At 47.5% G+C, this 26284-nt stretch overlaps 1 protein-coding gene across 1 annotated transcript in view; it reads right to left on the bottom strand.

Annotated features, from left to right (window-relative positions):
* GABBR2 (gamma-aminobutyric acid type B receptor subunit 2) overlaps window positions 1–26284 on the bottom strand; it is a 351797-nt gene that overhangs the window by 42914 nt on the left and 282599 nt on the right. The window contains exons 12-13 of the mRNA XM_047831454.1: window positions 22722–22829; window positions 14122–14244 (exon numbers count right to left, since the gene is read on the bottom strand). Coding sequence (XP_047687410.1) covers window positions 14122–14244; window positions 22722–22829 — 231 coding nt within the window. The remainder of the gene's footprint in view (window positions 1–14121; window positions 14245–22721; window positions 22830–26284) is intronic.

The raw sequence follows: 26284 nt of genomic DNA, 5'->3' as shown, positions 1-26284 counted from the left end.
TATTTTTCTTTTCAGTATCAACATATTTACCCAATAATTTAAGCCAGCTGCTGAGTAACCACATCACCTGGTAAGAGGTTGCCAAAGCTGAAAAGAGTCATGCCAGGGAATCATGCCCATTCATTCATTCACTCATTCACTCATTTATACATGCATTCCTTTGCTCATCATTCACTTGTCCATTTTACCAACGTAAATTAAGCACCTCCTATATGCTTGCCAGGTGCTATGTAGGCTTTGGGAGTAGAGCACTAAGCAAGACTGGCAAGGGCCCTGTATCATGGAGCTCATATTCCAGTGGAGGAAGACAGAAAACAGAGGAGAGAGTGAAGGATAAACGATGTGATGGAAAAACAGGATGAGGTGAGACAGAATGTTGGGGGCCATTTACGGTTTGTTAATTAGCTAACATATCAGTACTCCCCAAAATGATCTACTACAAGTTCAATGCAACCCCAATGAAAGACCCTAGTGGTCTTTTCTGCAAACATGGAAAAACTGATCCTGTGAGTCTAATGGAATCAAGGGACCCTGAATGGCCAAAACGGTCTTGAAAAAGAACAAAGTTGCGGGACTTATGCTTCCCAATTTCAAAGCTAACCATAAGTGATAGTAATCAAGACAGCGTGGTGTTGGCAGAAGGACAGACATGTAGATTTATGGAATAAGATTGAGTGTCCAGAAATAAATCATACATCAATGGTCAACTGATTTTGCATAGGGGTTAGAAGACTATTCAATGGGGGAAAGAATATTTTTTTCAGCAAATTGTCCTTGGACAACTACGTATCCACATGTAAAAGAAGTAATTTGTGGGGCGCCTGGGTGGCGCAGTCGGTTAAGCGTCCGACTTCAGCCAGGTCACGATCTCGCGCTCCGTGAGTTCGAGCCCCGCGTCGGGCTCTGGGCTGATGGCTCGGAGCCTGGAGCCTGTTTCCGATTCTGTGTCTCCCTCTCTCTCTGCCCCTCCCCCGTTCATGCTCTGTCTCTCTCTGTCCCAAAAATAAATAAACGTTGAAAAAAAAATTTTTAAGAAGTAATTTGTATCATTACCTCATCAAATGCCTAAATGTAAGACTAATACTATAACACTCCTAGAAGAAAACAGAAGTGTAATAAGTCTACATGACCCTGGACCAGGAAATGGTTTCTGAGTTATGTTATCTGAAGCACAAGTAACCAAAGAAAAAATAAAGTGGGTTTCATTAAAATAAAAAATGTTTTTGCACGTCACAGGATGCTACTGAGAAAGTGAAATGATGGCCCACAGAATGGGAGAAAATAGTCACAAATCATATATCTGGTACGGATCTAGTAGTATTCCAGAATACGTAAAGAGCTCTCACAAATCAACACCAAAAAGACAAAGAATCAAAAATGGGCAAAGGACTTGAATAGATACTTTTCCAGAGAATATATACGTATGGGCAACATGCACGGGAAAAGATGCCCACCATCATTAGTTATTTGATAATAATTCTCATCAAAACCACAATGAGATACCACTTCACACCCAAAAGGATGACTACAACCAAAACGACAGATAAGTACATTTTTTGGTGACAACGTGGAGACATTGAAACCCTCATACACTGCTGGTGGGAATGTAAAATGGTGCCGCTGCTGTGTTCCTAAAAATGTTAGAGTTACCATATGACCTAGCAATTCTACGTGTGTGTGTGTGTGTGTGTGTGTGTGTGTGTACCCAAGAGAATTAGAAACATATATTCACACAAAAATTTAGACACGAATACTCACAGCAACATTATTCATAATAGCCAAAAGGTGAGAAGAACCCAAATATCGATTAACTGGTGAATGGGCAAGCCAAATGTGGTATATCCATAGAAGGAATATTATTCAGCCAGAAAAGGAATGAAATACTGACACAGGCTACCTTAAAAACATTATGCTCAGTGAAAGAATACAGAAACAAAAGGCCACATGCTATATGATCCCATTGATATGAAATGTCCAGAGCAGGCAAATTCATGAAATATAAAGTAGATTATTGGTTGCCAGGGGCTGGAGAGAAGGGGAAATCTAGGGTGACGGATAAAAGGAAAGACTGTTTATTTGGGGATGATGAACTACTTCTGGAATTAGATAGTAGGGATGTTTGCACAATCTTATTATGAATGTATTAAAAACCCACCACAGCATACGTTTGAAAGCTGAATTTTATGGCATCTGAATTGTACCTCAAAAAACTACTCCATCAAAAATGAATCTCTCTGCTGTGTGGAGAATGGCTTGGAAATGGCAATGAGTAGGAGTACGAAGCCTGCTTAGAAATTTGTGATAACAACAACTCAGTGGCTTCAGCAGTAACGGTGCTTTACTTAATCACACCTCTTGTTCACTGTGTCAACTGTAGCTTTGCCTCGTAGCGCCCTCTTCTGGGATGCCAGATAATGAGCGTGATGGTGCTTTGGACCTTAGTGGTAGCAGTGGAGTAGAATGGTGGATTAGCAAAGGATTTGGCAGTACAGTCTGTAGGATTATTACAAAACGTCTCAGACAATATCCCACTGATCTCCTAATATGATCGCTCTAAGGGTTCAATTATTCAGTTAATATTATTTATTGAGTGTGTACTATGTGCTGTGTACTTTTCCGGGTGCTGGGGATATAGCAGTGAATAAAAGACAACCCTCCCTCCCCACCCACGTCCTCACAGAGCTCACATTCTAGTGGATGGGGCAGTATTTGTGACAGCGATAAGAATTTGGATGGAATGTGCCAAACTCATTCATACAGAATATACTATAGTATATAGTCAATGCACTATATACAGAGAACCCTGTATATCAAAACCTGGTTGTCTCTCTCCTTTTGGAGAGTCCACATATTAGGACTGCTCTTTCCTGCCCCACTGAACTCAGGTGGGGACTGTTAACATGTTCTGGCCAGTAGAATATCTGTGGAAGTGACATGTGACGCTTTGGAGTGGAAGCTTTAAAAATCAGTACAAGCTTCACCATGTACTCTTTCCCTTTGCGGCACAAAGTGTCCCAGAAGATGCCCCTCCAGCTGTGTCCTGAAGTTAGGACACTATGGGGGAAGCTGCCGTTGACTCCTGATGGACAGGTACTCTGATGAGTAAGGAACCTTTATTATCGTAGTCTTGGATTATTTATTTATTTATTTATTTGCTACTACAGCAAAACCTAGCACACCCTGACTAATACATGTTCTCTTTTACTTCTTCACTCTCTGAAAGGCATTAAATCCAAACTCAATCCTGTCTCATACTTTAGAAAAGTAAGCCCACTATCTCAGCACTGTAACTTAAACTTAATTTTTTTTTTTTTTACCCGACGGGGGCTCGAACTCACAAACTGTGAGATCATGACCTGAGCCGAAGTCGGACGCTCAACCTTCTGAGCCACCCAGGTGCCCCTGTAACTTAAACTTAAAAAATTTTTTTTTACCCGACGCGGGCTCAAACTCACAAACTGTGAGATCATGACCTGAGCCGAAGTCGGACGCTCAACCTTCTGAGCCACCCAGGCGCCCCTGTAACTTAAGCTTTAAACCAAGAATCTGGAGGCATGTGTCATAGAGAGGATGTAGTTGGTGACAATCCATTCTGTGTGTATCTGTGTGTGTGTGTGTGTGTGTGTGTGTGTGTGTGTGTCTGTGTGTATCTAATCTTGCCCACCAGCCTGTGCAGTCCTTGAGGGAGCCTGAGTGTGGCAGACACAGGGGCACCCAATAACCGTTGAAGAAGCACCCCAATGACACATAATTTACAAAGAGTAGGTTATTTGGAATTTTCTCCACTAAAAAGAGGGAAGGTCTCTGTGAGTGCAATGGCTTATGTTTCTGCTGACATGGATGTGTGGGGGTGGGGAAAGATCACCCAAATTTAAGGCTTATTTTTTCCAGAATGGTTTTACCAAGGTACACAGTGGCCAGAAGATGCCAGGATTACAGACAATTTTCCAGCCATTCTGTTCCAGGCACTTGAGAATTTCTAGTAAATAGATCATCCCCCTGGAGAGCACCTGGACAGGTAGGGACCAGAGAATTTCTAACCTCAGGGCTGTGCCCTCGTGTTGTGGCTCTGTGTGTTTTGTTTTGTGTCCTGAGGGACCTTCGGAGCCGGAGTGCCTCCTGAAAGCACAAGGGAATCCAACAAGGAAGATGAAATAAACTGTAATCTCTCACATATCTAAGATGCCTTCTGATGATACAAGATGTTCCAGAAATGTGGCTGTGGCCAGCAGAGCCCGTCTGTCCACACATGGGGCCCACGATGCTGACTGCAGCTGGTGCTGAGCCGGGACCCACGCCAGAAGGCGAGTATCTGTGGACATCCCTAAATGTCTCTCTGGCATATTACTCCTATTAAATCTTGCCCTGCATTCTCATTTTAATAACTTAATCTGGAATTTACACCTTGCCTCCTCTCCTGGAGGGCCTGAGGCAGCACACAATAAAAGCCCAAACACAAGAGGACTGTTAAAAATAAAGACAAATGATCAGAAAGCAAGATAATCCTCCAGGAACTTGAGATAAGATGGTTACTGCAACGAGAGTGTTGAATTCGGTTCCTACTTTCTGGCAGCCAAGGTTAAAAAGAAAGAGTGGCTTATTCAGTTATGATTGCCTGATCGAAGGAAGGAAGTAGATACAAGTTCATGGGGACAGCACAATCCATTTCCTGAAGCTAAATTCCAAGAGGATCTATCCTGTGGATCTTCATTTTAGGGGCACTAAGTCACAAACTGAACAACAGTCCTTTATAGAAGATGCTGAATCATTCTTCAATTGGCAGCTTTAGCCCCAGAAGTGGGCCCTTGATAAAAGGCGAGGGTGTAATATTAAATTAAATTGCAACTCGGCGAAGACATTTCTTGGAGAAGCCGGCTTAATGGGCCCAGACAGATGGGTTGAATTTGGACATATGGAGGCATGGGGAGAGAGTTCCAGGTGGAGGAAACAATTTATTCAATAAATATTTACCGAGCACTTACTCTGAGCCAGGCCCTGCCAGTGAGTGGGTACTGGGGACACACAGATGGCCTTGCCCTCCAAGGAGGTCACGGACTAGGGGTCCAAGTGCACAGACAGTCAATTACCGGTGTTGTGACTGGAATGAGGGGCAAACAGGGTAAGGAGCTTAGGCAGATATGCGTGTTCCAAAGGCTCCTGGAGAAGATGCTTCAGAGCTGCTTCTTGAAGGACAAATAGGAACTTTTTGCATGAAGATGGCACCTTGAGGTGGTGTGGAGGCTGTACTGGGTAGAGGGGACAGCACGTACAAAGGCGTGGAGGAAGAGAGAAAGTGGTATTTTGGAAGAACACAACTCATTCCGGGTAGCTGAGTGCAAGGAGTGAGGAGGGGCTCAGAGATGGGGAGGCAAATAAAGCCAGAATGTCGAGGTCCTCTGGGCCTGCTAAGGAGTGTGAGCTTCATCCTCTCGCCGATGGGGAGGATTTTAACCAGGAGAGTGAACTGGCCAGAAGCTCAGATGATGTAGCCACCCCCGGGGAGGAGTTGGTGCCCTAGCAGACTCCACCAGAGGTCCTTGTGGGGTCCTGCCACCCTGCCTGGGAGTTGGTCTGCATCTGCTGTGGCCCCAGCCCAGCCATCCACGACCCCAAAGATGACTAGGGATGATAAAGACCTGTCCCACTGTCCAGGGCTGGCAGTGATGACCCATTGCTTGGAATGTGACCCTCTGCATCAAAGGTTTGGGCCACCTGTGAACAGCCCACAGAGAAGAGTGGACCCTGATCCTTAGCACTACCCTCACCCTGGCCATTCTGATACCTCTTTATTTCAAAATGAATAGTGTGAGCTGGAGCTTGGACAAGCTTTATGAGGATACCAGATGTTTCCAGAAAGTATCTGCTTTGTGATTGGATTTTTCTGCAGAGCAACTGTAGAGGGAGGTAGAAGATAAGAGTGAAAATTATTTAAAACTCTCTGTATTCGCCTCTTCCAATATCTGTTTCCATAGAAACATACAGGAATAAGCCACCAGTTTCAAAGCCAAGTGTAGTCTATGACTTTGAAAGCCCTGGTTTGCTTCCTCATAAAGGACGGTAAAAGCATGGAATGTGGAGGGAAGTTTGAAATACCCCTCTATTCCAGACTGCCCTTAACGTGATGACTGCTTGAATGGCCAGAAAGCCACAGAACCCGGAGTGCTGGGAATTCTTGATGCAGAATGCTTGCAGCCTATGGAGACAGCCTTTCACCATTTCCATAAATAAACACCACACACATGGCTCCCATGGGTGCCTGTATTGCACATGATTCCATCTCTTACTGCCACCTGCCTGGGAGCAGATGGGGGGATGTCTTCAGGGAGGGCAGGTGGTCTAAGGATGCTGCCCTGTGGCTCTGAGGGGTGTTCAACATTCAGTGACTTTTCGTGCTGTCCACCATTTTCTCTTCATTCAAAACCATTTCAGAGTGGAGGTGGAGGTGGTGGTCTGGTGTAAAAGGAAGGCTTGGGAAAAAAACCCAAACAACTCTTCCACCTAGATTCACAGGCTGTCTTCACACCATGAGTATACACTGCTTTTACTTCCAGGGGAAATCATCTCAAATTATTTTCCTTAAAAGAAAAAAAAAATGCCATATGGGTGTGTGTGTATGAACACACATGCCCAGTGTCAATTCTTGGTTTTCATCTTACTTGATCTAAAAGCAGCATTTGACACACGTGGTCAAAACTTCCCCCTTGAAACACTTTCTTCATTTGGTTTCCTAGACACCAGACTCATCTGGGTTCCTTCCTATCTTGGTGGCTTCTCCTTCTAGGTCCTTTGTGTTTCTTTCCTACCTTCCTGATATGGGAGTATCACTAGATACTCAAACACTGGAGTGATTGAGGGACTGTGCTTGTTTCCCTCCCCGTGAAGGGCTCTCATCCAAGGTTTTCAATGCCATCGGTGTGTTGACCACATCCAAGTTCCCATCTCCCTTACATGTCTTACATGTCTCCCTGAACTCCAGACCTGTGTATGTAACACCTATTCACCATCACCACTGGTAGAGTAGTATCAAAACACAAGTGCTTTCCCTTTTTTCTCAAGAATACAAATCACAGTTAAAAACCCCCGTTTAGCCTGCTTGGCAGATTTGCCCACACCTGCTATATCTGAAATGCAGAAACGGCCCATCTTCCCGTCAGACTCTGTAAAGCAGAGGAAGAGAGGGATGAGATGATATGGGGGAGATACAAGCCCAGGGCCAAGTCGGGGTGGACCTGTCAGCCCTCGCCTTGGTCTGTGGTGTTTGTCTCAGGGAGCTCTCCCACCTTCGAATGCCCCCTGTGCATGGGCAGCTCTCTCTCCCATGGCCCAGCTTGTGGACAGCTCTCTCTCTTGGCTACTCCCTTCCTTCCTGACCACTGCTTCAAAATTCCCTTCCCAGGCTTCTTCTGTCCCCATCACTGCTTTGTGGTTCCTCGGGCTCCAGTCAGGACATCTTCACTTGTCACTGCACCCACTCCCTGGGTGACAGCACTCATGCCCACAGCCCCCGTCCTCCAATCTCTATCTATAGGACAAACTACTCCCTCGTGCTCTAGGACCCTGTATCCAATATGAGCCACTCTGCCCAGAAGTGAGCTCCTCACATTCCCTCCCAAACCTGCTCCTTATTCTGCACCCTGCCTCAGTGAAGAGGTCTGCCATCCACCACCCAGAGATCTGGGCATTGCCCTTGCTGTCTCCCTGCCCCATCCCTTAGAGTCAATCAATCACCAAGTCTCGTCACATCTGCTTCCTTAATCTCTCTCAAAGCCACCTGCTTCTCCCTGTTCCCGCTGCAACTGTCCTGCTCTAGGTCACCATCAGTTCCTGCCTGGATTATAGCAAAACCCATCTCTGAGCCATCTCTGGGCCTCCAGCCTCGCCCCTCCATCTGTTCTCACTCTGCAGCCAGGGCAAATCTGATCATGTCACTCCCCTGATTAAATGTCTTTAATTTTGAAGTTTAACCTCCTCTGTTTAGCACGTAATGTCCCTAACGACCAGCTCTGCCCACGTCTTCATTTGTCTTTCCTGTCACCTCCCCAAAGGCACCCTTGACTTTAGCCAGCAGAACTCTCCCTCTCTCTCTCTCTCTCTCTCTCTCTCTCTCTCTCTCTCTCACACACACACACACACACACACACACACTTTAAGAAAAAAATAATATACTAATAATCAATATGGTGAGAAACTAGATGTTTTCCCTCTAAGATCGGGAATAAAGTTGGAATGCTCCCTTCTCACCATTCCTATTCAACATTGCAACTTGGAGCCCTAGCTAATACAAATAGTAGACAAAAAAGGAAATAAAAGGTATACAGATTGGGAAGAAAGAAATAAAATTGTCTGTTTGCAGTTGACATGATTATCTATGTTGAAAGTTCCAAAGAGTCAACAAAAAAACCTCCTGGAACTAATAAGCAATTATATAGCAAGGCTGTAGGATATAGGTTAGTATACAAAAGCCAATTTCTTTCCTATATGCCAGAAATGAGCAACTGGAATTTGAAATTAAAAACATAATACCATTTGCATTTTCACCAAAAGCAAAATAAAATACTTAGGTATAAATCTAGCAAAATATGTATAAGATCTATGTGAGGAAATCTACAAAGCTCTGATAAATCAGAGAAGTGCTAAATAAATGGGAGAGACATTCCATGTTCATGGATAGGAAGACTCAATATTGTAAGATATCAGTTCTTCTCAACTTGATCTATAGATTCAACACAATCCCAAACAAAATCCCAGTAAGTTACTTTGTGGACATTAGCAAACTGATTCTAAAGTTTACATGGAGAAGCAAAAGACCAAGAATAGCCAATACCATACTGAAGAAGAATAAAGTTGGAGAGCAGGCACTATATGACTTCCAGACTTACTATAAAACTATAGTAATCAGAACAATGTGGTATTGGCAAAAGAAGAGACAAATAGATGAATGGAACAGAATAGAGAGTCCAGAAATAGACCCATACAAATATAGTCAACTGATCTGTGACAAAGACACAAAGGCAATAGAGAAAGGATAGTATTTTTGATAAATGGTGCTGGAACGACAAGACATTCACATGCATAAAAATGAATCTAGGAAATGACCTTGTATTTTTTCACAAAAATTAACTCAAAATGGACCGTAGACCTGAGTGAAAAATGCAAAGCTATAAAACTTCTGAAAGATAACAGGAGAAAATCTAGGTGACCTTGGGGTTGGCAACAAGTTTTTAAATATGGCACTAAAAACATGATCAATGAAAGAAAAAAAAAAGGACAGGCTGGACTTTATTAAAGTAAAACATTTCTGTTTTGCAAGACAATGTTAAGAGAATGAAAAACAAGATAGAGACTGAGAGAAAAGATTCGCAAAACAAATCTGATAAAGGGCTTGCATCCAAAATATACAAAGAAATTTTAAAACTCAACAATAAAAACAAACAAGAGGTTAGAGTGGAAGAGAGCCAAAGCATAAGAGACTCTTAAAAACTGAGAACAAACTGAGGGTTGATGAGGGGTGGGAGGGAGGGGAGGGTGGGTGATGGGTATTGAGGGGGGCACCTTTTGGGATGAGCACTGGGTGTTGTATGGAAACCAATTTGACAATAAACTTCATATATTGAAAAAAATAAATAAAACTCAACAATAAGAAGACAATCTAATTAAAAAGTGAGTAAAAGATCTAAACAGACAACTCACTAAAGAAGATACCAAGATGGCAGATAAGTACGTGAAAAGATGCTCTACATCACAGGTCATTAAAAAATTGCAAATTAAAACAGCAATGCGATATCACTTCATACCTATTAGAACAGCTAAAATCCAAAACACTGACAACACCAAATGCTGGTCAGGATGTACAGCAACAGAAATTCTCATTCACTGCTGATGGGAATGGAAAATGGTACAGACACCTTGCAAGACGTTTGGTAGTTTCTTACAAAGCTAAACATAGATTTAGCATATGACCCAGTGATCATGCTTCTAGGTATTTATCCAAATGGGTTGAAAACGTATGTCCACACAAAACCCTACACAAAAATGCTTATAGCAGCTTTATTCATAATCACCAAAACTTGGAAGCAACCAAGGTGTCCTTTCATGGGCAAATAGATAAACAAACCGTGGTATATCCATACAATGGCATATTATTCAGTGATAAAAGGAGATGTGCTACCAAGTCGTGAAAAGACATGGAGGAAACTTAAAGTCTGAAAAGGCCACCTATCATGATTCCAACTATATGACATTCTGGAAAAGGCAAAACTATCATGACAATAAAGAGATCAGTGGTTACCCGCGGTTGGTAAAGTGTTGAGGATATTTAGGACAGTAACACTGTCCTGTATGACGCTGTAATGGTGGACACATGACTTTTACATTCGGCAAAACCTATAGAATGTGCAACACAAAGAGTGAACCATACCTAATGATAAATTATGGACTTTAGTAAATAATAATGAATCGATATTGATTCATCAGTTGTTAACAAATATATCACACAACACAAGATGTTAATAGAAGAAACTGTGGGGTGTATGCGGGAACTCCCTGTACTTCGTTAATTTCTTTTTTGTAAACCAAAAACTGCTCTAAGCAACAGTCTATTAAGTATCCAAATTTTTAAAATGATAGATATATCATACATTCTATGCTTAGAATATGATCTGGCACGTAACAAGTGCTATATAAATATTTATTGCATGGAAATGAATAAGGGTGTGGAGCTGGGACGTCTCCAGTAGGACTCCAGAATCAGGTTTTCATTCTCCGGACACTTGCACATGCTCTCACTGGGAGAATCTCCCCCGCGGGGTTCTTCCCATTATTTGCCAACTCTTCATCCTGCTAATTTACTTCTAACTGCTATCAGAATCTAAATATGCTATGTGATCTAAAGTGATCGTGCTTCTTTCCGTGTTTGCTGTCTGCCCATCAACTAGCCTGTGGGGAGGCCATGAGATCAAGGGCCACGGCTACCGTGCTTACCTCCGTGTGCAGAGGTACTGGTTGGGCAGTGTGTGTGTGTGTGTGTCTCTCTCTCTCTCTCTCTCTGACCTGGCTCTGTCCTGGAGAAGCTGGCGGTCCAGCAGCGGTAGGGGCAGGGATGCACTCAGCAGAGACAAACAGCACACTAAGTGTCCCAAGAGGGGAAATGTCAGGAAGCTAGGGACAGGAGTGGAGGAGGAGCAGGAGCTTAAATCTGGTAGACCCAGGAATCTCAGGGACACATCCCTGTAGAGATAACACAGGGGTCTGGAACTGAAGTTCATTTACTTATCAGAGAAGGTTCTGGAAGAGGGACAGCACGGGCAAAGGCTTGAAAGTGTAACACAGAGCAAGGCCTATGACTGAAATCTTGAGGTGTTCAGAGTGTTCAGAACAACCGAAGTCATCCAAGAGAGGTGAGGGGAGGTGGGGACAGACGACAAAGATCTTTGATCACTTCTCCCCCAAGCAAAGACTTTCTCTCTCACTGGGGGGTCCTGGGAAAAACAGCCCCTTGAAGGAGAATTTAGGACACCTCATCCCCCAGGCACACTGTTCAACCACCACGTTGTGTCCGACAGAGGAGGGTCTGAGAGAAATCAACCGACTGCTTGGTGCTGAAAACCGACAATAAGCCTACAGGGCTGTGGGTCGACAAATCAAAGGGTTCTGCTACCATGGCAACAGAATGACAGGGCAACCCTAAAATAAGAGGAGAAAAAGAGGAGCAGGCCAGAAAAGGTTCAGAGAGAAATCTCAGCAGATACCTGGAGGGAAACACAGAGACGGAATTTCTGGGCAGAGAGCCAGGGAGCTGGCTCTCCTCCAGGCTCCACCTTGGAAACTCTGGATGCCCCTGGGCAGGAACATCCCATCCCCAGACTCAGTCTCCTCATCTACGCAGTGAGGCTTTTCCATGGCACCCCACAGCTCCTGCCTTTGAGACCCAATGCCCCGAAAGGTCGCAAATGGACCGCGATTCTCTGCACAGAGCCATTGAGAGCCTCAGTACTTGTTTCAGAAAGGAAGGAAGAAAGGTAAGGTCAGTGATAGCAAACTGTCACTTAACACGGATCGGACTGCACAAGGTTGATCTCCTTTAAAGGGTCCAGGGGGACAGGCTTCCCGGATCTATTTCCGGAGTCTGCTGACTCAGGCTGACGCCAGCCCTGCGGCCTCTCCCTGCCACGGCCACAGCCTGGGGGACCCCTAGTGTGTACCTGGCCTCCACTTTAACCTCCAGTGGAGGTAGCAATGCCCCGCCTCCCCAGCCACCCACGGCTAGGCTTCAAGCCAGCAGGGTCTGGCCTCTGTCCACCTGCCCAGATCCAGGTCTTCCGGCTGGCTCTGCCTGACTTGCTTTCTCCCTCCCTGACATCCTGCCCCAGCCCCCCTCCCCGCCCCCCGCCCGCCACCCCCCACTTTTCTGGACTGCGCTCTAATCTGAGCCCTCATCTGCACGACCTGAAAACGCTCCCTTGCCCTGCCCACTTCACAGACCTGTGCTGATGGCCAAAGGTCTACGAGAGCCCCTAAACCCCACAGAGTGCCATCTGTGTGTTGAAAGGCAGGGTAGGGTATACATGAGAGGGTAGTTCGTGTGTTGCCACTAACCTGCTAGGTAACCTGCGTAAATTAACTCTCTCTGGGTTTCTGTTTCCTCATCATTAAAATGCGGTTGAGGATATCACCTGTTCTGTAATTATTGGGAGGATCTAGTGAGTTAACACGCAGAACTAGCCACCACCGTCATTGCTGTTGCCATTATTGGCATTAGGGCTTGTGTTTAGCACCCAACCCGGTTCTCCCCAGCCGCGAGGCCCGCTTAGCCATGACGGTTCTTCCTCCTGTTGACATCCTGTCTGGATTTCCAGGTCCTGTCCTGGCAGTGGATGAGGAAGTCCCCGGGGTGAACTTTGCCAACTGTGCACCATGAGTGGTGACCAGGTGCCACCTCCCCTCTGGAAACAGTCTGTCTGCCTCTGACCTCCTGCCCTTTTGGCTGTGGGTACGGTCCGCGTCCAGGTTATCCTCCTTGGCAGTCCTGGCTGTGCCTCTCTGGAGTCCTGCTTCCTTCCAAAGTGAGGCTGGAAGGCCGGAAGATGCAGGCCCAGCCCTAAAGCTCTCTCCTGCAACCCCACTGGCACAGAATAGCATCCTCTAACACGGCTCCAGCTTCGTGACTTCTCCCTGCGCCGAGTAAACCCTCTATGTATTCCCCTACAAATGAAGCTGGGCGTCTTATGTGCTAGAAAACCTTCTTGTCCAGAAGGGTAAAAACCTCTGTCCCCAGTGCATAAAACGACTATTTCCACGTTAGTTTAAGAATCCGCACTACATTCCGCAAAAAGATTTCTCCAACGATGCAAACTCCAGGTCTCTCAACAGAATTTGCTACATTGTATGGAGATCACCATGCAAGGCACAGCGTTCAAGCCATTCGAGCCCAGCTCTCTCCCACCAAGGCAAGTTTAACTGCTCTAACAGCAAGACAACAAAACCACCACTTCCAAAGGGTCTTGAACTTCCCTAATTTGGAGCACCCTGGGAAGACCAGTGTGAGTAAAGGGCAAGGCCGAACGCAAGACTATTACAATACATACTTAACAGTACTTTTATGTAAGGTTCTTTACGTTAACAGCACTTACCACCTGGAAAATCATATGGTAACTAGAAGGAGCTATCAGGATGTTTACTCCCTAGTGGCACTCCTTAGAGAACTTCTTATAAGGGAGGTTGGAACGCAGTCTCATTTCTGGACCAACGGACCATGCAAATGGGGGCTTCTGCAATGTGCAGAGAATATACTCATTTAAAGGGCCCAACATTTCTTATTTCTGCATGTATTAATATCACTAGACAATTCTTTCACTGTTTTTGTTTTTTTTTTCCACGGGAGTGAAGACTTTCTATTTGGCCTTTCTGAAATAGGTCTCAGATGGAAGGAAACAGAACTAAATGAGGAGTTTCTGACAGGGAACGTGGGCCCTTGTGCAGCTGTGAAGACTCCCCCATAACTACCTTGAGTTCTTGTTAAGCAGTGCACTTTGGGCAGCCAGGGAGCTGTGCCGCCTCCCTGTCCCAGCGCTTGTGGGAGCTCGCGAGCCTTCCAGCCTCCTTCTGGCTGGGGCCGGCGCTTACCTCCATGCTGTACCTCTCCACAGTCCTCCTCAAGGGATCGACAGCCTGCCAGCAAATCAGGATGCACAGGTCGATCAGCAGCATGCCCCCGACAATCACCAGCAGTTTCTGGTCCTTGATGATCTGCAGGCAGGGCAGGGGCAGAAGGGAGCAGACGTGAGGGAGGTTCCCGAATAGCAGCTGAGGCGCTGCCTCAGGGGAGTGACAGCATCGTGTCACCCTCAGTTTTAGAATCTCTCAGGACTCTCCATCACCTGCAGGATAAATCTAGCCAAACTCCTTTGCTTGGCATTCAAGGCCTTTCATGAGCTTGGTCCGACCACTCCCCAGAACACACATGTGCACTTAGTTAGGTTTGATGACACCTAGTTTCTGGACCTGCTGTGATTTTCACCGCTTTCCCTTTCCCCCCAACCCTCCCCCCGCAACTCCCACCCCCAGGCCTTTGTAGGTGCCAGTTCTATTATCTGAAACATCCTATTCTTTCTGTGGCAAATTCCTAATAATCCCTAAAGACCCAGGTCCATTGTCACCTCCTCTGTGAAGTCCCCTGTAACTCCCACAGCAGAATTAATCACTCCCATAGCACTTTGTTCACATACTTATCAGAAGTAACAGTAGTAACACCAAGGAGAAGAATAGCTAATATTTAATGAATACTTACTCTGTGCCTGCCTCTAGGTTGATTAATGGGTTACATACATGATCTCTTACAAAGGCAGATACTATTATTATTCCCATTTTATGGATGAAGAAACCAAGGTTTGTGAGGGACTAGGTAACTCGCTCAGTGTAATACAGTTAGTAAGAGGTGAAGTCCAGATTTAAACCAAGCTCCTTCTTTCTCTACAGTCCACACCCTCAAACACTTATAGCACAAACCAGATGCTAGAGTGACCAGATGCTATATTGTGTTACATGTTTGTCCTCCTCAGTAAACTGGGGAGACCCTAACAGAAGGGAAGCCAATTTTATTTTTTGTGCATCCTTGGTACCGAGCAGGGCCTGGCAAGCAGTAGACACTTAAAAGTTTGATAGATTGAATTGTGATGAAGGAATATAAAAAGAAGAAATATAATTTCCATCCCTCTTTGCAGCCTGGGATATCTTTATTACACTGCGAAATTCCCACCCCACTTTATGTCTGTTTGACGGGGACTGGCCCTGGGGACAAATGCGGCCAGCACCAAAGACAACCTGTATTTCACTCATTGCACCTTTATGTGCCTCCTCCCCGCAAAGCTCATGTGATGAAATCATTCGGGAAGAGGCTATAGAGAAACAAACAAAACTGAGGCAGAAGCTTAAGAAATATCACCAGGTCTGGCTTTTAATGATTAGAGCCATTTTAAAAAGAGAAATAGAAACTCAAGAGGTCTCTCTGTTGCCGAATTGTGAAGGACAGAAATGTATTGCTGAGTTCCTGCCAAAGAGATCAAATCCACCCAAACCGCTTTACCTGGGGACTGGGCACTGGTAAAGCCCCCCTCTTTGAGGTTTTCTGGAAGCATTCAGTGAACCACTGATGGTTTATAGAAATCCAGCTTAACCCTTGCTCTCTGGGGAACTAGGCAACTCCCTGCTAGCCCTGAGAAATTGGGGCATAAGGAAGACATGCCCAGGGAGCTGAGGACGCGGGGGACAGGCTGGAAGGCGCCTCCCTACTTAACGCTCACCCAGGGCTGTTGGAGCCCGCAGGCAGGGGCCCACGCTGTGCCGGACCCTGGCAGGTCCTTCTCCCACCTTCCTGCTACACCCTTCTCAGCACGGAGCCCGAGGTGCTTCTCAGTGAACCCAGGCACGCCCTGCACAGGGTGTATGCTGCAGATGTGTTCCGGTCTGAGTGGGGGCAGGGACCAGCTCGTCTCCCCTCTGTGCCCCGGTGTCTGATACAGGGACTGGCTCTCAGACCTTCTTGGGGAAAGTTTGGGGGAAAAAATGAATGAGCTCTCAGAAAGAGGCCAGGAGGAAGTGGCACTGTAAGTTCAAGGTCACTGTCTCCTGCTCAGGGCCCAGGTTCTACTCCCTCCGGGGCATCTCCTGCTGCAGGTTTCCACCCTCCCCACCTGACAGCCTCCAAACCCTTCAGGGAACGCACCTTCTTCTCCCTGTCCTTGCTAGAAGGCTGGGGGACATTTCACTGGAGTTTATGGCCACATTCCTCGTCTTCAGAGCCCCTACGACAGTTGCAACTTCACCTATATATATGGGATCATTTGATTTGTATCCCTACTCCCTTGTAGACTGTGAACTCTGCGTGACTTGGTTTTGCTCATCACTGTATTCTTAGTGCCTGTCTGAGGCCTGGCATAGGAAAAGTGCTCAATAGGCACTGGTTGATGGATGATGGCCCAGGAAAATATGCCCTGAGCACCCATGCAGGGCCAGGCCCTGTGCTGGGCACTGGAGATGCAGAGATGGACAGACCCTGGTGCTGCCCTCTAGGGTTAGGAGGACAGACAGACTTGCCAGGGATGATTACAAGAGGGTACCGGCAGGAGAGGAGGTGGCTTCACAGAGGAGTTGCTGGGGGCCACTGGGGAGAAGGGAATGTCAGACAGAAGAAGCAGCTGGGAGAGCTGAGGGGCTGGTTCAGGGGAGTGAGCGCATCACATCGCCCCTGCTTCAGGATTCTTCTATGACCCCCCCTCACCGGGGCGGGGAGGATAAATCCAGCCAAACTCCTTTGCTTGGCATTCAAGCCTTTCCCAAGAGTGGCCTAACTATTCCCCCCACCCCACACACACATGGACTTGTTAATGCTTAACCACACCCTAGTCTCTGGCAGAGTTGTGATTTTTGCCCTCCAGACCTTTGTAGGTGCTGGTTCTTTTGTTTGAAACACCCTAATCTTTCTGTGAGAGATTTTGTGTGAGTGGGGTGGGTGGGGGTGGCTAGAGAGGGGGCTAGTGAGGTGGAAAGCCTGCATGACAGGGGGCTGCCGGAGGCTGAAGCATCATTAAGCAGTAGAGTCATGGGGAGCTCTCTGCAGCCTGGAGGGGTAGACCTGAGGCAGGGAGCCTGCAGGAGGAGGCCAGTTAGGAGCTGAGACAGTTGTCCCGGTAAGCAGGGAGGAGGCTGGATTCAGAGACACCGTGATGGTCAGGAGGATGCTGGTGCCATAAATAGCAGGTAGGCGGAGTGGCTGGCTTCAGTCTCGAGTCCGCTCTCCCTCCCCAAAACTCCCCCACCAGCAAGCGCTAGCATGTCTCACAGGGTCTGTGAGACAAAAGGTCTACGACTCTTCCCACAGTCTACCTTCGAGGAGGCAGTGACCTTGAACGTGCGCAACGCTTTTATGTCGGTGCACACTGATGCCATCACACTGAGTTCTCTCTCTGAAGCTAGGAGGCTACCAGTGCTCCATTGTCCCTGAGTGCAAAGGCATACAGTAACAATGACTGAGCACAGGTTCTGGAATCAGATCTAAGTGTGACTCTTACTAATTAACTGTGTGGCCTTGGGTAAGTTTCTTAACCCCTCTGAGCCAGGTTCCTCATCTACCAAATGGAAGCAGTAACCACACAAACGGCACTGGATTACCAAAGTCTGTCTGACAATAACTGCTCAACAGCGGTTGGCTGTTTTTATTAAATGTCACTTTCCATTGTTGTCTAGAGCAGGGGTCAGCAAACCATGGATCTGGCCCACTGCTTGTTTTTGTAAATAAAGTTTTATTGGAACACAGCCATTCCCTCGGGCTGCTTTCATTCTCCACCAGCAGAGTTTAGTGGTTGCGACAGCAGCTCTGTGGCCTGCAAAGTCTAACATATTTACTATCTGGCTTTTTACAGAAATAGTTGTCTGACTCCTGGTTTACAGAAAAGAGCATTTCTTTATTTCTTTAAGAGACTTCAGATATTTTGATTGATTCGAATTGGCCTTCTGCTAGGACCAACTCATTGCCTAGTTCCAGGGATGCCATTCCAGGGGGAATACAAAATGAAAGGTGCCTCCTGGAGTTGTACACAGCGTATCACTCAGGTAACCGGTACTCCCTGGTGAAGCTGCCAAAAACCATTTTGCCGAAGCTAAGTCCACAGGAAGATCTGAGGTGATGTGCCCATGTCATTGTCTGCAACAGAACCAAGTTATATTGGTAGCGAGCTTCCTTTTGTTTTTAATTACAAAGAAAGGTTTTTTAAGTACTCTCTATACCCATCGTGGGGCTCGAACTTACAACCCCGAGATTAAGAGTCTCATGCTCCACTGACTGAGCCAGCCAGGCACCTCTGTAGTGAACTTTCTTTGTCTTTTTTTTTTTTTTTAACGTTTATTTATTTTTGGGACACAGAGAGACAGAGCATGAACGGGGGAGGGGCAGAGAGACAGGGAGACCCAGAATAGGAAGCAGGCTCCAGGCTCTGAGCGGTCAGCACAGAGCCCGACGTGGGGCTCGAACCCACGGACCACGAGATCATGACCTGAGCTGAAGTCGGACGCTTAACCGACTGAGCCACCCAGGCGCCCTGTGAACTTTCTTTGTCTTAAAAAAAAAAAAAAATCATCTGCCCCCGGAACAAAACATCTCATCTCTGACCTACTGCTCTTGTCTCAATGTTTCAATTTGGTCCTAGTAAGAGGCAGAATAAAAACTGCACTAAGTCTCCCAATTCAAGATTGTATGATTGAGTTTTAGAAAAAACTAGAACATGCTATAAAAATATCAGATTTGGAAGCAATAAGTCACTGCATGCCAGTATATCCTTTAATAAGCTCCTTTTCCTTTAGCGTCTTTAAAAAATGTGGCCATATGGGGTGAAGTTCGTGCTTGTGTGTCTGGGAGGGCATGCCACTGTGGATGCAGGGAGAGGAGGCGGGAGCCAGAGAGGGAAGAAAAGGACAAAAAGACTATGCAGAAAAGTGTATATTGCATTTACAAACGTCAGTAAATCTAGTATATGTGTCGGTAAAAAAGTTAAAGGGTCCATCTTACAAATAAGTCTAAACTGAAAAAAAAACCCTAATAAAACAACAACAATAAAAACCAACCTTGGCTATATAAAAGGTCGGAATCATGGAGAATCCAATCCTACTTTTGACCTGTAATTGCCGCAACCCTTTTAAGACCACCTGGTTGCCGAACTTGAGCTTTTGATCCATATAAGGCATAACTTTCTCTTCTACCTCCTCTTATTTGTTGATAAGGGATGCTTGGGGGCAGCACTGCAAACCTGTTCTGGAAAATGCCTAGAAAGCAAAACTAGAGGAAAAAGTTTCTCACCCTGGAACGGCGTGCTCATCTGGCTTTAGTCATTTTTGTACTAGACAAAACGGGTGACCAAACCTTGTACACAAAGCCTGCGGCGGTCTGTCGGATAAGCCCCTTCCTGGGGTGCCTGGCCCCCCAGCAGCCTGCGTTCTGTTTGCCCAGCCGCCCAGCCAGCGAGTCTCCCGGCTCTGGCAGTGCGTGCAGCAAGGTGTGGCTACATCCCAGCTCCGCCCTCCGTGTAGCTTTCAGACAACTAAACTCTGAAATCTTCCCTGACGTGTTTTGTCAATTGTTGCCAGACAATTGGAGTGTTCTTGCTCAGCGATCACATGAGTAATGGAAAATAAAGGCTGGTTCTTGATTACAGATGACAATATGGATGAATCATATATTGACACAAAGGAATCAACATTGTGATTCTTCAAAACCAGGATGGAGTTGCCGTAAATGGCAGAGCGTCTCTAACCACAGCCACAGCGCAGGAGGGGCCCCAGAAGTCACTTGGTCACTTGGAGCCTTTTCAAACTTTGATTGCATCAGCATGGCTGGGAGGGCTGGCCTCCACCCCAGGATCCTGATTCTTAGGGCTGGAGTGGGGCTTAAGAATCTACATTTCTTTCTTCCTTCCTTTCTTTCTTTCTTCTTCCTTCCTTCCATGTTTATTTATGAGAGAGAGAAGTGGGGTGGGGAACCAGTGGGGGAGGGGCAGAGGCAGAGGGAGACAGAATCTGAAGCAGGCTCCAGGCTCTGAGCAGTCAGCACAGAGCCTGATGAGGGGCCTGAACCCTTGAACTGCGAGATCATGACCTGAGCTGAAGTCAGATGCTCAACCTACTGAGCCACCCAGGCTCCCTAAGAATCTGCATTTCTAACAAACTCCCAGGTGATGCCTCTGTTGCTGGTCCAGCCCACACTCTGAGTGGCCCTGGCAGATCAGAGATCATCTACCCTGGCTGTATATCAGTATCACCTGGGAGAGTCTAAAAACTCCTGTTGCTCAATTCCAGCCACAGTGAGGTGGTTTCATTGGCCTGGGCTGGGTCGCTTCTTGGAGTTTAAAGCTCCCATTTGATTGAAATGTGTAGTTAGGTCTGAGAAGGACTGGGTGGCCAGGATTCTCATTTTATAGATGGAAAGGAGTTGTCACAAATACTGCAGAGGCCCATGAGGGAGGGCCCTTCCAGTGAACATCGGCAGTGGGTGGCAGGGACAGATTCTTTCTTCCCTCTAAATGTAGCCTGCAGTTTCCCTAGGTGGTCCAGGTATGGGGCAGGGGGTAGAGGAGAGAGGACAGTCCTCCCTCATCTGGACAGCAGCTCCTCAAGCAGCCCTGGCAGGTGGAGGGGCTGATGGATGAATGGGGCCACTGGGTACCAGGCAGAATCACAGCTCAGGAGACAGGACCATTTCGATATGGCCCCATTTTTCAGATAAGGAAACAGAGGTCCAGAAAGATGAAGACATTTGCTGAGAGACCCATAGCAGGTCGGTGGTGGGAACAGAAGGGAAGAGAGGCTGCTTTCCTGCTTTGTCTGTTGGCCCCTGTGCCTTGTTGCCTGCTGCAGGTGCCAGGGCTCATAACCAGGCAACCGAATGACAAATGCAAGTTTGGAGTGAAGACTCAGAACAACAGCGCCCTTTGTCAAATGGGATATGGGCACAATGCAGGATCTGCAGAGGAGAGGTCTGTAAACAGGTTATACCCACGTCAGGGGTTTAAAAAGTGTGTGTGTGTGTGTGTGTGTGTGTGTGTGTGTGTGTGTGTTTGTGTGTGCGCGCTGGGGTGGGGTGGGGTGGGGTGGGGTGGGGTTGAATCAAGAAGAGGCTTTTCGGAAAGAGGTGTCATGATGCTATGAGATCTCTCCCCACAGTGAGAGGATGGTTATGTTTCCTCCTTGACCTCACATGAAGAGGGAGGCTTTAAGGAGAACACTCAGACGGCTTGACTGATGGGCTCCCTGCAGCTCAGGGGAGCCTGAGACACCTGAGGAACCCGAGGTGACCAGTTGGCCAGGTGCTCAGGGGGTGGGACAAGGGGACAGCCGTGCAGTGCGGTCAGCCAGCACTCCTCGAGTTTGGATGAGCGAAGGACGCGTGTGTGCTTTCCTGGGCACCAGATGTGGGCCAGGGAGGAGGGAGAGCTGGCCCTGTCCAAGACCTGCTAGAGGGGCGAGGTGAGCCCCTGAGTTCGGAAGCCTCCACACGCCTAGGGAAGAAGCCTCACATGGCCACCTGGGGGAGTATTTCGCCCATGTCATGGGCACCATAGGAAGGAAAGTCCCAGTCCCAGGGTGGGGGTGGGGGGTGGGGGCTTTGAAAAGCCCACAGACACACCCTATGACAGTCTAAAGCACCTGCTTAACCTCTTCCAGGCCCAGTAACCCCAAGGGCAGCTCCTGGCAATGAACCTTCCACCCTTCCCCCACTCCAAGCTCCAGCTCCGGAGGGTTCAGAACCCTTGGGGATAGGACGTCAGGGAAAAAGCTCAGGCTGGCAAAGGGGAGAAGCTGCCCGCCACACCCCTTCTCCCAGGGCAGGTGGCTGGCCTGCTGCAGGCCTGAGCTGGTGGAGGCAGAGGCTGTGCCTCAAATGCAGTTTGAAGTTCTGAATATTACGATGGACTCCATATATTAGCTGCTGACCAGAGGGCCTTCAAAGTCATGAGACTTGCCCGAATTTTTATCTAGGAGCAAGGGAAGGACAGTACCACTGGTTAAGTTAAAACGACAGTGATGGAGAAAATTTCTCCAGGAGTTCCACCGAAGAGCCAAGCTGAGTCAGCATGCTGGTTAGACTCAGCCACGTGGATGGCAAATACTTTCCACCCACGAAGGCAGGGCTCCTGTCCTCTAAGGGCCTCTTTGAAAATAGAAACATTAAATTTGGTCTGTGTCCTGTTTCACTCCCCTCTTTCAAGGGCTTCTCATTGCCCGGAAGTTCAAGTTCAGATTCTTTACTGTGGCTCCTCTGACAGCCTGTCCCTGTAAACACCATGCCCTGGCCATAATGAACCTCTGCCAGCTCTGTGAACACACCCGCCTCCGTGATCTCCAACCCAGGCCTCCGCGCACACGGTTCCCTTGATGGGCCTCTGCCCAGCTAACCCTCACTCCCCCTCCAGGTCTCCACATCAGTGTCACTTCTTGCATGAAGCCTTGTCTGAGTGCTCATACCCCTGTTGCCCCTATATCTTCCCAGCCAGCCCTTATCATCATGTGTTGTAAATGCTTTGTTGCCCTACAAGGCTGAAGGTGTCAGGGGTGGACATCGTGTTTAGCTTGAATCCCCAGCAAATAGCCCAGTGCTAGGTACACCGTAGGTGCCTAATAATATTTGCTAAATAAACGCTAAGTGAACACTGCAAATATCCTGAAACAGGAATGATTACCTTCTTCTTCATTTTCACATTTTTGAAGATGGCGTGGACCCTCCATGTCTTTGCAAACATTGCCCCAAACGCCGTTGTGTAGCCCACGGTGAGAATCCAGGTCCTGACCTAGAGGCCATGAGAAAACAGAGACATTAACATCTCCTAGGTGGACCGACTTCACCATCTATTAGAGCATCCCAACAGAGGGATTCTAGGTAATAGACACTCAGACATTTTATTCTACATACTGTGGCCTTTCACTAACCATCAAGACTCCTTCAATCACATCTCAATTTGATAGACATTTAGTTCCATCAGCCACATGCCAGACCCAGAGCCCTGGGCACAGGGGACTGTGAGATTCAAATTCTCCCTTCCATGGGCCCATAGTCCGGAGTGGCAGACAGAGGCACAGAGGCTCCCAGGACCACCAAGGGACCACTGAGGGGCGACAGATCAGCCTTCTTGTCTTCCCTCCCTCCTTTCCTTCCTGCGAGCCCTCTATGTGAGGAGACAGACCTGCAGAGGTGAACAAATGGCTGATTTCTTGACTCCTCACCTGAGTCTATAGGAGACCAGATGGCTCTGGGAACCTCTTCTACAGGACTCCCAGCTCCCGGGTTGTAGGCAGAGGGTAGGGGAGGACACTGAGCCGCAGGGGCTGAGACTGGGCAGGAGAAGCATCCTGCTGTGGCCCTTCTCCAGCATTCAGCAAATCGACCACTCTGGTGGAGCAGGGGAGGACTCAGCCAGAGCTGGATCCAGGGTAGCCATACCCAGGCCACCTCCAGGCCACAGCAGGAGCTGTTCAGTTACAGAGGAAGGCTAGAAAAGGACCTGCTATGGGCCTGTCTCCTTGGGCCTTTGGAGAAAGAGAGGAGCGAATGCCGCCTGGGTCCTACCCACCAGCCCCATCTGCCACGGTCAGACTATGTGGTTCCTACTTCACTGTGGACCCCAGCGTCTGGATACTCAGCATCAGGCCAGCCTGGCCCCAGTGGCCATACTTGGACCTTGGGACGAAGGCCCTATCTGGTTCTCACCTGTTCTGCAGGACTAAATGTCTCCTGATCCCCAGCCCTGGCTGGTCAGTGACAGGAACTGTCAGCCCTGACTGCTGCCTATAGCCTGGAGCCCTGCAGGCTGGGATGGCCAGCCACCATCTGTTAGGTTGTGGGGGCCTCCTGGGTGCCTGTTCCCTGCCTGCACTGCCGTCACGGCCAGACCCCAGTGTCTCCAGACTCCACGCTCACCGGCTGGTCTGGACACCCTCCAAAACCTAGGACCCTGGCCCAGCTCCAGGCCACGCGCCACCGAGTTCTAGGGCTTCCTGCTCATTGGGGCGAGAAAGCTGTGTGTTCTGTGAGCTCCAGTTCTAGGCTTTGGTCTTTCTTCTGCTTTCCCTCAGCACTGCTGAACTTAGTTCCCTCTGAAAGATCCCCACTGGCCTCAGCTGAACACAGCAGGAAGGTGAATGTTAGTAGGACTCAGAGGGAGACAGCCAGGCTGGAGCAGACAGGCCAGACCCTCGGTGTGCAGAGGAATCAGACACAGCAGGTGTGCCCGGCTGCTATAGGCCCTTCCAGCCCAGGAGTGCCATCAGCACAGGTAAGAAGTTCCCAGAAACACTCCCAGATGAGTTCCTTCATGGAGTACCTCTACTCTGCCTTTCTAGCAACTTGGCTCTCCAGACTCCAGTACTGCAGAGAAAGAACATTTCCCCTTCCCATTTTATTTGTTTTTTTTTTAAGTTTATTTATTTATTGAGAAAGAGAGAGAGAGAGAGAGAGAATGAGAATATGAGTAGGGGAGGGGCAGAGAGGGAGGGGCAGAGAGAGAGAATCTCAAGTAGGCTCCATGCTGTCAGCACAGAGCCTGACATGGAGCTCGATCTCATGAACCGTGAGATCATGACCTGAGCCGAAATCAAGAATCGGATGCCTGACCGACTGAGTCACTCAGGCACCCTTCCATTTTACTTGTAAAAGTAGGGCGTGACTGGGTGGATGGCAGAGCCGGCCCCCTAAGGAAGGACAAGAGCATCGCAGCAACTGTTCTAAAACACGGTCGTGTGCGGTGTGGGTGCTGACAATAGGATAGGGAAGGACTTCACTTTTTTTTTTTTAATTTCAAAAACAAGGACAAATCAGATAGGCAAGAATGAATAACAGTACTTTAGAGAAGGCACAGGAGGGTCACATTATTACGCATATTACAATACAACGATGCAAGAAAAGTAAACAGAATGGGTATGGGAGGAATAATTCTCAATTACTGGGAATTTCACCCTGAGCTTAATCAATGACCAGATCACAAATCCCTGGTCTGTCAGAGTTGCATAGGACCTTACAGATCATTCATTCATTCACTCATTCATCCGTTCATTCAATAAGGATTATTAGGTCAGAGGCTAAGAATATACTGATAAAAACAACAAGTAAAACAACAACAACAAAACAGAGTGTTTTTTTGAGCCACCAGTTGAGTTGGGAAAACAACTTTGCAGATGAATAAACTCAGACACTCAGGGCATTTAAGGTATTTCTCTCAACTGGGATGCCTGGGTGGCTTGGTGGGTTGAGCATCCGACTTCAGCATAGGTCATGATCTCATGGTTCATGGGTTGGAGGCCCGCGTCGGGCTCTGTGGTGACAGCTCAGAGCCTGGAGCCTGTTTCGGATTCTGTGTCTCTCTCGCTTTCTGTCCCTCTCCCCCCTCAAAAATAAACATTAAAAAAATATTTCTTTCAACCACTCCATACAGTTGCAGAGCTAAGCCTGGAACCCAGTGCCTTGCCCCTGCCCAGCCCTCCTTCCCCCATGTCATGCTCCTCCTGCCTTTCCTGACTCAAAGCTGGCTCATCCAAACCCAGAAGTCAGCTGTCAAAGGGACAGGACACATCTAGGGGTAGCTGCCAGCCCGAGAACACTCTCCTGGGAGATCTTTACACACTTTTTATACTGATGGGTTGGCAGGACCATTAAAACCAATGGCCTCCAAGTGTTTCGACCATGTTCTCCTATCAGAAAAACAATCTGAAACATGAACATAAATGCAGTGTGGAAATTTACCAAAGGATGGTAGGAGATGAAATCATATCATTTGATTTTTATGTGGCTGACAAAGATCTCTTATTTTGGGTAGAAGTGTCACTCCAACGTGCTTTGCATTATTATAGTTGCTTTGACTTATGGGTTCTCTGAAGTAATCGTTTTGGGGTGATTTGTCTGTTTTGGAAGACTCAGTTCATTAAGACCCAATAATACAATTGAGTTAAAACCTGATAATGTGAGTCTAACCTGGCATCTGAAAATGGCAACATGTTGCCATAAGTGGGAAGTGAAGAATGGCTGAGGGGGCCTGGGCAGGAAAGGGTTAACACAACAGGCCTGAGACCGTCCTTAGAAAGTCCTGGTGGCAAGGTCGGCTCTCCACTGGCCCGTCTCGGACCTTGGATGTGGGGATGGTTCCCACCATCCCCTCAATGATAAGAGGTGACTCTTTGCCTGAGCTGTTTGTGCACACACCGTGGTTTCCTGCACACCTGCTTTCCTTCCAGGAGCCTGGAATTTTGGTATGTG

Source organism: Prionailurus viverrinus, chromosome D4, assembly GCF_022837055.1.
Source record: "Prionailurus viverrinus isolate Anna chromosome D4, UM_Priviv_1.0, whole genome shotgun sequence".
Taxonomy (NCBI): Eukaryota; Metazoa; Chordata; class Mammalia; order Carnivora; family Felidae; genus Prionailurus; species Prionailurus viverrinus.
Note: the sequence above shows the minus strand (reverse complement) of the source record. Positions and strands in the feature narration are given on the sequence as shown.